The sequence below is a fragment of the Hippoglossus stenolepis genome, chromosome 20 (genome assembly GCF_022539355.2).
Source record: "Hippoglossus stenolepis isolate QCI-W04-F060 chromosome 20, HSTE1.2, whole genome shotgun sequence".
Classification (NCBI taxonomy): domain Eukaryota; kingdom Metazoa; phylum Chordata; class Actinopteri; order Pleuronectiformes; family Pleuronectidae; genus Hippoglossus; species Hippoglossus stenolepis.
The window spans coordinates 15659320-15673451 of NC_061502.1; the positions used below are offsets into that span (position 1 = coordinate 15659320).

The following is a 14132-nucleotide window of genomic DNA, read 5'->3' on the forward strand; positions in this document are numbered from 1 at the left end:
AAACATTTAAAAGCTCAATATTCCCAGTGACACTTAAAGGTGTTAAATCCAGAAACCAAAAAGCATTTCTTGGATTTTTTTCATATTTTGTCTACATTTTGAATCGCATTTTAGACTATATACAATAATATTCAATAATAATACTTGAAAGTGTTTTCCATACATGTTAAAACATATATTTATTTGGTGTCTGTGACTAAAAAGTAGTACATTTTAAACATAGAGGCTAAAATCAAATATCCTCCGTTTGTGGGTTTTTAATTTTAGAAGTGATAAAGTGGCTCAACAGATAAATTTACTACACAATCAATAGAATACATTATACAAACACATTATGACATTAACAAAAAAGTCGAGTGGAGAAACAAATGTTCTGAAATGTTTATTGAAGTCAAATGTTTTATCACTAGGATTAAATCATATAACCAGTAAAGTAATGACGGGTTGTGATCGATAAGCATGCATCTACTAAATGTTCACAAGACTAGCGGTTTGCTCCAGTTGTGAGGGAGAGAAGCAGCGACACCGACCCGGAGACAGCGCCCCCTGCTGTCTCCGTCCCTCTCTCCCCGAGATTCAGCTGGAAAACTATTCACTAGCTTTGCTAACACATCAGGGTAATGAAAATGTCGGGTGGGTGCGGGGTCAGGCGGTGAACTGAACCACAGCAAAGCTAAATAAATAACAGACAAAAAAGCTACAGACCAGTCAATAGACTGAGGTGGAATAGTCTAGATATTAATAATCAGGGAGAAAAGGTAACACAATTCAACAATAAGAGCTCTAATAAGTGGATTGTCATAATAATTTTTTTACTTTTTACACTTCATATATGAATCTATAGGTACGATGGTGCTGGATCGATGGGAGGATTTCAAGCAGTTACATTTTCACACGTATGCCTTTTACTACGACATTAAAAAGGCCGGAGAGAGAAAATGGGCTGGTAGCTTCCGTCGCCTTTCAATTCATCACATTCATCCATTCAGTCATTTGTTTGATTCACAGAAATCTTAATATCTCCCAACTTTTCTCCTCTCGCGCCTCCAGAGACAGAAACCCAGCGGAACAAAGCGTCTTCAGTGGCCGTACACGTACACAGCAGGTCGGAGGGGGGGGGGTCAGGGGTGTTCAGAGAGGGTCAGTGAGGGAATGCAGGAATGCATATGATGAGTGTGTGTGTGTGTGTGTGTGTGTGTGTGTGTGTGTGTGCAAATGTGTGTGTGTGTGTGTTTTGGCAACAAATGGTGCCGGTGCTTAAGCGGGCATGTAAGGGGGAGGTGGTTCCTTCTCTGGCATCTTCATGGCCATCTCGTAAGTGGGCAGGATGTACTGGAGAAGAAAGAAGAAAGGAACACGTGTTGGGCCGAAACAAGGTAACACACGTTATTACACGGAAAATAGAGATTGATCAATGTTTCGCAAATTGTAAAGCTGAAGAAACAGCTTTACATGAAAAAAATGTAATATCTTTGTTTGTTTTTTCTCTTCAATGTCTAATGGGGCTTTGGAAATTGTGATGGAAATTGTTTTGCAATATTCTGCCATTTTAAACAGTTAAAAAACATTGAGTTTATAATTTCAATACTTAAAAAGAAAGTGTTTAAACTGTAATTCTGAGTTTACTTCACAACAACATGAATCAGTTTAGTGTTTTTCCCCCCTGACTTGGTAAACTCTTAAAAACTTTATTCTATGAATTTCCTCTTGTGGCTTTTTGTGTCATTGTGTGGACATCACGCCACCTGGTGGCGTTACTTAAGCATTACATAATGCTGCATGTGTGTGGTGTATGTAACAAAATATGTTTGTGTTCAATCTGAGGGAATCACGGGAAGCGTTCATACCTGAGGGGGGGTCTCAAAGGCAGGGTACACAGCGATTTCTGGCATGTTCCTGTTGTTGATGTACTTGTAGCAGTTCCACACACAGTTGATCAAGTAAGCCTGAGAAACAAAAGAGTTGAATTGAGTCATTAAACCATCAGTAAACAGCTTCAATCCCCAAATCTAAAACCACAATATCTAATTTTGTTGATTTCTATAAGTTAATAACACAAGTTAAAGATACATTTGACAGCTCCTGTATTGAATTCACCTCTTTACTGAACACATCAGTTTTCTCACCTAACCATAGTTCATCTCCTTTTATATTAGCTCCATATCTGAAATGAACCTCCACACACTGAATAAACCGGGTTCAACTGTGAATAATTAACAGTTTCACCTTGAGGATGATGAGGAAGGCGAAGAAGACGAGTACGAAGAGCAGCAGGCAGCTGGAGTCCATAGAGAGGAGGTTGTCCTTGTACGGGAAGTCCGGCTGCGGAGGAAAAGAACAGACGATGTCAGAAAATCAATAGAACCTTTTCCTATTTTATTCAACTCGCATCACCATCAAGGCTACGGAATCAATAAGAAAGAACTTGATAATCTCCATTGGGTGTAGCTGGTGTAGCAGTTAAATAAAAATAATGGATATGCAAATTTGACTTTTTGATTTGGAATTAGACTCTAAAGTTTCACAATAAAACTGGAATAACATTAGTCCATACTGCATCCGGTATTTTTGTAACAGGGTGTCAACAGCTATAAACCACAGACCGTTTAAGACCCTGTTTTGAAATAAAAACTTAACTTCCGATGGAAATACACAAAGTGAAAAATGTACTCGTTTTTCAAAGTAAATGCACTGTTAAACTTTACCCCAGTTCCACATGTTCATAAACTAGCTATCAGGCTGGGTAGAAAGAGATTTGTTTTAAACAGAAACGTAACCAGAAACAGGCTAATGACGCAATACTAATAATATTTGTTAAAACAGAAAACAACGAGCACTATGTTATGTGACAAAACCTGTATTCCAGGATTCTCTGTGGTCATATGAACATGGGAGAGGAAGTGTGTGAGTGTGTCATGTGGGTGTGGACTGTGGCGTCTGACCAGCTGGTCCAGGTAGTCCTTGATCCTGGGCAGGTAGGTGAGAGAGCTGACGGCCACCAGGCAGCTCAGAGCGAAGTCAAACAGCTGGTAGCAGAAGAACGGGATGAGCCATCCGTCACGATGCTGAGGAAATCAGAAACATGTGGAAGGAAGTGACTCAGCAGTAAGAAAGATCTGGTTGGGGATTTTTTTAAAAGAACCACGTTGCGTTTTTTCAACCTTATTACTTAAACTTTCTCTGGAGAGTGTCCCTTCTGATCCGGCAGCTGAGGATAAACTCACAGCCTGAGCAGCAAGAAGTTTTTCATGCGAGTACAGAGAAGAAAAGTCTAACCTTTGTTTTCTTAGTGTCTAATTTGAGTTTTCTGCGATTAAAAAGAAAACAACTTGCCGGATTGAAAATATGCCGACATCAGACGCATGCTCATCTATAAATGAATCATAGGTGATGACAACAGGATGTAAAAAAAATATTTAGTAAGCTCCCTAAATTGCAACGTGAAACTACCCAGATCAAATGTAGACAAAGACAAAAGACAAAAGACCTTTGTTCAAAATTGCAGATGTGAAAACGTACTTAGATGTGATTTGGGGTAAATACTAAAACAGGAAGAGAGAGAACTGTGGCTGTAAATGTGTCAAACTGTAAAATCTACACAGTGAAGGTTGAAAATCAGCAAAATGGTCCTTTTACTTTATCACATCACAGTAAACTCTACAGGCATTCTGGGTAATTTGTCTTAACACAAAACAAAATCTACTTTACTCTCCATTTCTACTTTATTCATCCAGGTACTGAATATGTTTGGGATTTCTGCTTGTGGTTCGAGGGGTAATTCACTGGGACACTAACACCAACAGCAGCGCCGCATGGGAGCATCTACCTGCACAGCTAAAGCATGAATAACCGACGCACAGCGGACACAGCCGGCGTGTGTGTGTCATAATCTAACTGTGCAGTCATCCAAACTAGCAGCTTAATGCGGGTCCATGTGGAGAGGCTATCAAACCTGTCAGTGTTGATGCCATCAGGCGGGCCTGTGAGGTGAAGATGACAAGCAGTGAAAACACAGCAGTGTGTGCTACACCCCCACTGCTACAGGATTAGGCTAAAATAAACTGTAGTTAAGAAAAGAAAAAACACAGAAGCGATGCTTGGGCTTTTTTCCGGTTACGTCTTCCCTCTGGTGCGGCTACAACTGGAGGGAATTTAATCGTGCATATGTGGGGGGATTACGTATTTGCATGAGAAACCGTGACGATACTTTAAATCAAGTTCGTGCTGTAAAAAGAGAGATTATGAGAAGCCACCGTATCTACAGTGCAGACTTACGGTAATGGCCCCGTACACCATCATGGCACTGATGGTGAGCATCAGCAGAGAGATGGCAAATCCAACACAGGCATTCTCTGTGTGAGACAAACAGAGAACAAATGCAGTTTCCAAACACAAGCGTAGATTTGTTAATACTTCAGTACAGCTGTCTCTGTGTGGGGAGTTTCTGATGAGTGGATATTTGCTTTGAGGCAGATGTGCTTTGCATACAAGTCAACACTCTCCAGGGCATCTCTCCTTCCAGCCAGCCTTGTTTCTAAAGCACGACTCTGGGAAGCATTAAGCCTCTCGCTCGACGCAGCCATGAAACTCAGACTGTGGTAATTAAAAGGCCCACATTTCATATCCTCTTTTCTCTCCATCACTCACTCTCTCTAACTGCTCTGCCTGTTGCGCTGGCGTTATTGAGAAAAACCACTTGGGCAATGCTGTTGAGACAGAATGTTCTGTATTTCAGTAGCTCAAGCTGAGTGAGCTGTATGAACGTGTCAGAGACCGAAAAATAAAACTGGGTTAAACTCTGATATCCGTCAAATTGTGAATCCTGAACTAACTAACTAACGTAGATGAAAACAATCTCCTTGGCAGAAGTAATGAAGAGGCCCCTGTATGTTGGGGTTGATATAAATAAGTACTAAAAACATATTTTTCATCAATTTCCAATACTGATTATTTTTTTGAAAAGGGCTCCAACTAAAGATTATTCGCATTATCAAATAACCTTCTGATTATTTTATTGATTAATAGATTTCATGGTTTTGCCAATAAAATGTCAGATAATGTCGGAAAAAGACACTTTCATAAGATCAAATTTAGTTAAAGATGATGTCTACAAAATGCCTGTCTTGTCCAAATCAACCCAACGATTTTTCATTGACAATCACACATTTTAACTGGAGCATCGACCATTTTCACGTTCTCTCCATCAACCTGGATTGTGGTGTGGTGCAGCCTGATGAAGCTGCTCTCAGAACCAGTAGTAATGACCACTGAACCAGTGTCTCAGCAGCCTGTGGACAACATCCACTGATCTGTGGGAATGTCGACCCACTGCGCTTGTTTCCCTTCGTACTTTGCTTAATTACTGTTTGAGAGAAACGAAGAGGCCGACCAACAAAACAACCCACAGCTAGAACGAAAGGAACCCAAACAGGCCTACCGGCCCTGCCCTGGCGTGCACGCACACATGCATGCACACACAAACACGCAGACACACACACACCTATGACAAACCTAAATCCTTGAGGAAAGACAAAGGAACGACAACAGTGGAATGAGACTAACAACAACATTTTCAGACTGCGTGTAAACATCACAGCGGTGCGCTGTTGTCTCTCCGTGACTTGTTTTGTTTAGCAGTCAGTGGGGAGTTGTTGTGCTCCCTGTGGATGATGAATCACATGTTCAATCTCGGCATAACAGCAGCCCATGAGTTAGTGAAAGGGCCTAAAGAGGAACGCAGCCACGCACGGAAAACTCCAGCCGAGGAAAATATCTATTCAGTGATATTTTAATGGACAATTCACCATCAGCATCATCAGCTCCATCAGGACACAGAGGAATTTTAAGCACCAACAAAACGTGAGATGTGTTTGATTAAATTAAAGCTGCAATGAATGATTACTAGAGATTAGTCGGTCAATTAAATAATTTGCTCAATGAAAAAACAGTAAATAGTGAAAAATCCACCCTTTAGTCCTTGTTGGCATAATCTAATGTATTGTTTTTTCCGAATAACAGAACACAGCACTGAGGAAAAACAAGAAATATTCACAAAGGAGAAGTGAAAATACTTTTAAAATGTTTTGAGTGAATAATTGATTGCAAAACTAGTTACAAGTTCATTTTCTATTAGTCACCTAACAGATGAGGCTCTGGTGTAAATGCGTGATAAAGTGAATAAACAGTTTTAACAATGCAGTTTGTTATCCCTTACCAGACATCCTGTTGGAGGCAAAGTAATGGTCGATGACCTCATATTGCAGGTCGATGGTGGGAACATTCTCCGGGTGGGTCACAGCTACGGTCAGCAGGATACCCATCAACAGGTTGACCACCTGAGGAGAGTGGGGAGGGAAACGATTAATGGTTTTAAAGAACACTGGCTTCTGTGACCTGTTTAAAAGAAAAATAAACTTTTATTTTGTAGGAAATGTTGTAATATGTAGTTAATTTCAAGTTCCAGCAAGTCACAAGAATTAACCGGAATAACTTTTTGAGAAGTGAAACCATTTAAAGAAATGATTTAAAGTTGATTTAATTCATTGAGCCTTTTTCTTTCATAACTTCCGCAGCAAACCAGAGCTCGAACTGGTCTCTGTGTGTTAATTTCCCCTCTCTACTATCGATAATGCCAAAATTAATAATAATACAAATAAAGTAACAACATTAGGAGCAATACTAATCGGTGTAGTAAAATATGGATCCTACGTCTGCGTTTACACTTGTGATGATGTATTTGAATATGATAGAACTTTCTCCACTTTCCAGTTTATTCACATCAGCACGTTTTTTCAAGCGGTTTGATTTGTAGGTGGCGTCCGATACTCATCCATCTAAACACTGATCATAAAAGTATTCAGGAATAGTTGTTTTCTTGGACACGACTTGTGTGTGATCATTTTCCCACAACATAAAATAATTGTAAGCCTCTGGTGCGATGATGATTATTCACCTGTTACAGTAGCCGCCACCATTTGAAACATTTGACTCTTTCTATGTCAGTCTGGTTCCTTTGTGGCTGATCATGTGGCTTTGGTGTCAACAGTGTAAACAAAGTGAGGGGGGGTCACTGGGAAAACTGGTTTTCAGTGGAACTAGGGGAACGTGGCTCACGTGTTTTGTGTCGGACACAGTCCAACTGGAAATAAATAAATAAAAACTCAGTGGGGGGGATTTTAAAAACGCAACACAAAGCAGACACATCTGTTGTGCGATCTGTGACGTGAGGAAATGAGAAGCAGATTAACCCAGATGTGGTTTCGCGGAGCTGCGGGGACAAGATGTGCTGATGACAGCGAACTGTCGCCGGAAATCCCCCCGCAGTCACAATCACAAACTACCGAGACATTAAACAAGAGGAAAATCTGCTTCCTGTTCGTAGGGATTCACGTAACCGCGGATTATTCACAGGGACAAACTTCTGTTGTGATTTGTTAGCATGCCAGCCCGAGGTGGGCTAGGTCGAGTGTTATCCGAGCTAAATGTCGTGTGTTTGCTTCGAGGGTCTCTCCAGCTGAGAGTTGGTGAATAACACGTGTCAGGTGTCAGCTTCACTTCCAACCTGTCATGTTTTCATGTGAGAACAACCAGAAGAATTAACATAAACCCGATGGGTTGGCAGGCTAACGCTAATGCTAACGCGCCGTTAACTCGCCACGTATTCACGGTGTAAAACGGCGATAAAGTAGCAAATAGCTAACGCTGGACTTTCTGATAATAATCATAAACATATCCGGGAAGCAGTCAACGCGACCTGGTTGACCTTCATCTCACAAGTTGCTCGTTTGGCGAAGTTGACAACAAACTGGCTGTTGGCGCTAGCCCCCGTTAGCATGCTAGCGACCGCTCCGTCGCCCATTTTACGCACCATGTACCATGTCCCCAGGATGATGGTCCCCGTCCGGACGTGGCAGCATCCGCAGCACCGGGTGGTGTACAGCCGGTCGCGACTGGGCTTGAAGTGATGCATGTCCTCCACCAGTGTCGGGAGAAACATCGGGAGAGTCGCGGGTCGACAGCCAGAGAGAAGAGCCTCGCAGCGGGGGGAAACCGTGACGAGCGAACGGACTCGCAGAAACGCCCACAACTTTCAGCCGCTGCCACCGCGAGGAGCTGCGAGACGGCGCCGATCAAAACAAACCCTGTGACGGGGAGGAAGAGGCTGGACCACCGCTCCGGAGGGTGGAGGTGGGGGGATTCCACCAATGGAGGGGGTATGGTACAATTAATAATAATAATAATATTATTATTATTATTATTATTACAGTGTGACAGTGACAATAATAATATGTTAATTGTATAATGCAAGTTTTATTATTAATTTCAATATTTGTATATTAACATGTATAATAGTAATAGGATATACTACATTCTTCTTCTTATTATATATTTTTGATTGATAATATGGTTGGTCTATTTTTGTCTGTAAAATAACATGATTACAATCAAGTGTTATTCTCCATAACAGACACAGGCCAGTGATGTGTGAGGAGTTAACCCCTTGTTTTAAGGAAGAAGTAAGAACTTCAGCTCCTGGAAGATATGGAGCAACTACAACCAGATTCAGTTTCATCTCCCCCGGGGCCCCGAGTTGAAGAATGGCTGATTAGGTTGGTCAGAACCCCCCCCCTCCAGACAGGGCAGCTGTCTGCTTGAAGCTTCACAAGAGGTTTGTGTGAAGACTAGAATGTCTAATTGTGTGTGTTTGATGTTCCTGTGCGTGGTGACACATTGACCTTGACATCATTTCAAGTGTTTATTAAATAACTTTTCACCATTACTGCTACATTTAATCACTTTATAGACAGAAGGTCCCTCAGTTAAATCTAGTTATTACAGTTTATATTTCAATAAATAACTTTGTACTAAATCAAGTTACTCAATCTTAATAATTACTAATTCATACAAACTAATACACACTGTGCAGTCTACTCGATTAAAAGTTATATAACAAATTTATTAGCAATTATACAATACAAAAATATTACATATTTTATGGCAGATACAGAGCATTGGTCAACATGTGATACATTACAGCATCTAATTATCATCACCTCATTGTAAACAATATTTTATACACAACGTTATATAAGTTTCCCTGGATTCAAAGTGATATTTCAGTAATTGAGGTTTCCCCCCTTGACACAGTGGGTCGAATAGTTTCGGTAAAACCAGCGCTGTAGCCAGGATCCCAGAAACACTCGTCCTTCATTTATCACAACTGCAGCTTTGAGAGGCAAGATATCAACAGGTCCTTCAGCAGATCAGACTTTGGTGTTTTAACATTGTTTATAATATAAACAACAGAATGACAGTGAACGAACAAACTCAACACCAGGAACCCTGAACTCAAGCAGATACGTGGAATATTTATTATTATCCCTTATTCTATTATTTACACCTGTGCTGTTTCCTATTATGACATGTCAAAATGTCATTTCCTGACAAATGTGACTCGAGGTCTTATCATTTTAAGTTAAAGTGCTACATAAATGTGTGCTGATAGATAAATAATAAAAGATTCGAACAAAGCAATAGTTTTTAACGGTCACTACTGGACTAGTAAGATTATTCCCAGCATACGATTTCCACAAATAAAATGTTTGCAAAACATAATATCTCTTAAAATACAAAAGAAACGGCCTCATTGGCAGCTGTGGCAGTTTCTTAATAAAAGACACCAAACATAAAAGTAATTTAGTCTTAGAAGACAATTCTTCTTATGTTACCCTATCAATAAATAAAATGCCAATATACAGCGGACACATTTGCATTCTGCACCCCCACTCTCTCCGCCAAACACCTGAGGACAGAATACATTTGCTGTAGCTGCAATATCAGTGAGATAGTTTATCAAAAGTGCGGAGAGTTAATCATCTTCTTCCCGGTGGGTCTGCTGGCCCTGAAAGTATCCTACATTATCTTTGTTGCGCCACCTGTATATTAATATTGCCATCAGTATCACTGCCAGTACCAGCCCCGTTACTCCTCCTGCGATAATGCCTGTGGACATAAATCACTGAGTTAGAATAACTGGAGCAGCTGAATGGAATGCAGCCGTCGTTCATTTCATTATTTACAGCTTCTGCATAAAATGGTGCAAAGTACCTCCGACGATCTGTTGGTTCTCCAAGAAGCTCTTGCTGTTTGACACGATAACGTATCCTGACCTCACGTCGCTGTCAGACCACAGAGGTCTGTTGAAGGTCCGCTCTTTGCTGCCGGGACGACCCATGACGTCGCCAACATCACCTGATGAGACCGCAAACAGCAAGCATGAAGCGTATGCAAGTAGTTTTGGAAATAATAATGAGATTCATCACAGGCAAAGTGCATCATGATCATAGACTGTGTATAAAGATGGACGTGCCACTTATACACATGTTCGACCAATCACGTGTCAGACTTAGCTATAAACTTGACATTTCACATGGTTTCTTTATCATCTAATAACTAATTAAAACCAAAGTTGATGTGGAAATGTCCCATCCACTCAGGGTTCATTACATTACATTACATATGTTCTGTAAATCCTAACTATTTTATTTTATATTATATGATTTCAAATATCATGATTAAAAAAACTAACATCAGCAGTAGCCATTATGTTTAGGACGTTTTTTATTATTCTTTATAACTAGTTTGACAATTTTAAATCAAGTATACAAAGGATCACAAAGGATTACCGTGCTCTGACCCATCCCCTGAACCAGATGTGCTCAGGTCATAGCCTGATCCCTCCGAGTCTTCAGGAGGTGTGGCAATCTGATTTCAGAGAGAACAACGATATTTTAACTCAAGAAAGACGTCTGAACAATAGCCCCACCTGTGCTGCTTCCTGCCCTGTGGTTAGGACACGTGAAAACAGACGAGATGCGATGGAAGCTTATCAACGTTGTTTCCTTGACGAAGTAATAAAGATCTGAATCACGTACTAGATACAAAGTCCCATTGAGGAGTCACACTCCCAACAACAGGCTGTAGCTGAACGACTGACGCAGGTGATCTCTGTTATCACCAGTAAAAAAGACATGAGTAGAATTTATAGCTCCAATTAAAGTGATGATGGGCCTCCACCCGTTTGACAAAGAAGCAAAGGAGCTAGAGCACAGAGGTTATTGGGAGCAGCAATTTGAACAGAATATATACAGCAAAGATATCCATCTGGTGATGCTATCCATGACCTGGGCTGTGGGGGGCCCCTTCAATTCATGTGCACACTCCAGTTATTTAATAATCTCCTTTATATATATATATATATATATATATATATATATATATATATATATATATATATATATATATATATATATATATATATGACAAAGTAATTAAAGGTGTATTAAACCATCCATAGCTGTGTGGGTGCGACAGGCCGCTGCTCTGTCTGAATAAAGTCTCTCTATCCATCTTTCTATCTAATAAAATATATACAAAATAACTGGTTTTCTGCTCCTCTAATGTAAAGGATTTCTACTGAGCCCAAACTGAGCAGAAGTAAAATCAACTAGATGGGACGTGTGATGTCCTCTGCTTGAATATATCCTCAGTTCTCTTTATTCTATTATTCATATCTTCTTCGTGAGTAGAAAGTAATGAATATATTAAATTGTCTGCATGCAATACGTAGGCTTAATGTAAATAATAATTATTAATTTAAAGAAAATGATGAATATATTTAATTCTCTACATACAACACTTTGTCTAAAGTTAATTTACTATTATTAATTAATAAAGAAATAATTACTCTAATAAATAACCTGCATAGAACACTTCCTCTAAAGTTTATTAACTATTATTAATTTATAGAAAATACTGAATACACTCAGGTGTTTTCAGTCAAGTTAATGAATGAATATCTTTAAATCTCAGTATCATGTTTGTCATGAATGTTTCAAAGAGGATTCCTGGAGTGACTCAGACACTCAGACGCTCAGAGTAAAACTCGACGACTGTACTTTTCAGTATTTAACACAAATCAGACGTTTCACACTTTAACAACAAACAGCATCAAACTACAAGTTTTATAAAAAAAAACAGTCTCGTGTTGACGCGCCTCGCCTCGCGTTGTGTTAACACCAGGAAGTGATCGCGGTGACGTCTCCCGTCTCCGTGAAAAACACACTGGATTCAAAACTAAACAACTAACAAATAAATCAACTCACCGACGTCCTGAGCAGAAGAGCTGAGACCAGAGTGAAGAGAAGAGCCGCGGTGAGAGTCCTGCTCATGTTTCAGGTGAGTTAGTTCTCTCACACACACACACCTCACACATACAGATGTCTTCAATCCTCCACTCCCTACTGATGACACACAGACAAACACACACAGACACACACAGACACACACGCACACCCCCGCCCATCTATCGACTGTCACACCTACAGGTGTTGACTATCCAAACATCTTTGTTCACAAGTGACTTTAGCTATTTTACAAGGTCATAACATCATCCCATTATTATTTTTTGTTTATTTTTAAGTTGATTATGTTGCTCTAGGGCTGCAGCTATCGAATATTTTAGCAATCGAGTATTCTATCAATTATCCCATCGATTAATCAAGTAACCGGATACCTTTGCATGTGTGTGTGTCTGTGTGTGGGTTGAGCCGGAGTCTGATGCACAAAGCTGGATATGACTCTCTTAGTCCCACCTAGGCATTTTATGGGTTTAGTTGTGTTTCATTTATTTAAAACATTGTTTTCTTTATTCTGTTCTTTTCAACGGTTCTGATTTTATGAATGCATTTCAAGTATTTTTTTTCCTTGTACACGTTCGAGCTCCACACATTCAAACCAACTTTGTTGATATGGCAATAAAATAATGAATCTTAATGCCTGGTATATTAAATTATTGAATTATCACTAATATTTTACTGTTGAAGGTTAAACTAATTGCATTTTTATATTTTTGTCTGCTCAAACCTTCAACAGTGCTTCTTTATTTAATAGGATATACATGTTTTGTTTTACATGGCACATCTCCACCAAGGCTGAACAATCCTACACATGATTGTCTAGCTCTTATTAACTGTTAAAGTAAATGAAAACGCTGTATTTGCACTTAATCTGCATTCCCACCCAGTTTAATGGGTTCATCCCTCCACCGACTTTAGTGAAAATTAGTTTAGTAGTTTTTAAGGTAATCCTGCTTAATTAAAAATAAGCCAAACAATTCAAAAAAAACAAAACAGACACATGGAAACATAACTTCCATGGTGGAGGGAACTTCCATTTTAAAATCATTTGCCTTTGAGTTTTAAGTTGTGATTCAACACCATTTTCCAGACTTTTCTTCAAGCTGCTTGAAGCAATCCTGTATCCATATCTGTTTTTCCTCAACAATAAAATATTTCTTAACCAGTTACAAAATAGCACATTGGGTACACTTCAGGGTTTGAGAGTAAAACATTAAGTTATATGCTGCACAATATTCTATAAGGAAATATATATGCATGATCATTTACCAGTATTACGACTGCAAAATTAGTTGAACACAGTATTAAGTTTTTATCAGATTGACAGATTTAATAGTTTACAAGGCCTACACCGCCAAAAATATACCATGACAATTTCTCCTCTATTCTGCACATTCTGGATTATTTAATTCTAAAAATATACATTTGTAAGATTTAAAATCAATAAGATGTGAAACCAAAAAACGAGGAAAAACCACAACAATGCGAGTCAAATGTTAGAAGAACAGTTTAATCATACATAGTCACAATTCTGCTTCCAAAAATGAGTTTGTTTTCTTCATCTAACATCTGGAAATGTACATAAGGCCACCTGAAAATGTACATGACTTTGACAGTGTGACAAAACTCATATGTTCATATTTATATAATTGACAATATTTTACACTGCTTTTGCTTACAAGGTAGTAGCTGTTCCAAAATACAGCACTCTTCTGTACAAAAATAATTCTTGTCATATCCTGTGAAGTTTCCATGGTAGCAGAGAGGACTAAATGCAGCCTCAGTTTTAGTACAGAGTGTTTTTTTTTTGTATTCTCCTATTTAAACTGTCACACATCATAAAGACTATCAACAGTGGATGTTACAGCTCCGGTACAAATAGAGGCTGGCCTTTCCCATAACAGATTAAAAACAAAAAACCATGCCAGATTGTGA

General features: G+C 39.3%; 2 protein-coding genes across 2 annotated transcripts; both read right to left on the reverse strand.

Moving 5' to 3' along the window:
• Window positions 1-369: 369 nt before the first annotated feature.
• Window positions 370-8139, reverse strand: laptm4a (lysosomal protein transmembrane 4 alpha). The gene is made up of 7 exons (XM_035144248.2): window positions 7868-8139; window positions 6215-6335; window positions 4276-4352; window positions 2943-3065; window positions 2227-2322; window positions 1848-1946; window positions 370-1332 (listed from the first exon to the last, which is right to left on the reverse strand). The coding sequence occupies exons 1-7, from the start codon at window positions 7994-7996 to the stop codon at window positions 1258-1260; spliced, it is 720 nt and encodes a 239-aa protein (XP_035000139.1). The 5' UTR covers window positions 7997-8139; the 3' UTR covers window positions 370-1257.
• A 796-nt stretch (window positions 8140-8935) lies between these two features.
• Window positions 8936-12324, reverse strand: LOC118099738 (syndecan-1). Its single transcript, XM_035144491.2, has 4 exons — window positions 12165-12324; window positions 10686-10764; window positions 10108-10251; window positions 8936-10002 (listed from the first exon to the last, which is right to left on the reverse strand). The coding sequence occupies exons 1-4, from the start codon at window positions 12228-12230 to the stop codon at window positions 9869-9871; spliced, it is 423 nt and encodes a 140-aa protein (XP_035000382.1). The 5' UTR covers window positions 12231-12324; the 3' UTR covers window positions 8936-9868.
• Between the last annotated feature and the right edge of the window lie 1808 nt (window positions 12325-14132).

Bases quoted from the DNA above. Each gene is read 5' to 3' on its own strand.
- laptm4a (XM_035144248.2), bottom strand. From the start codon at position 7,996: ATGTTTCTCCCGACACTGGTGGAGGACATGCATCACTTCAAGCCCAGT. The intron at 1,947-2,226 runs GTGAAACTGTTA...TTTGTTTCTCAG, and splicing joins CCTTCCTCATCATCCTCAAG to GCTTACTTGATCAACTGTGT. The intron at 1,333-1,847 runs GTATGAACGCTT...TTTCTTCTCCAG, and splicing joins CCTTTGAGACCCCCCCTCAG to TACATCCTGCCCACTTACGA.
- LOC118099738 (XM_035144491.2), bottom strand. From the start codon at position 12,230: ATGAGCAGGACTCTCACCGCGGCTCTTCTCTTCACTCTGGTCTCAGCT. The intron at 10,252-10,685 runs GTAATCCTTTGT...CGGTCTCATCAG, and splicing joins AGGGGATGGGTCAGAGCACG to GTGATGTTGGCGACGTCATG. The intron at 10,003-10,107 runs GTACTTTGCACC...TTATGTCCACAG, and splicing joins GAACCAACAGATCGTCGGAG to GCATTATCGCAGGAGGAGTA.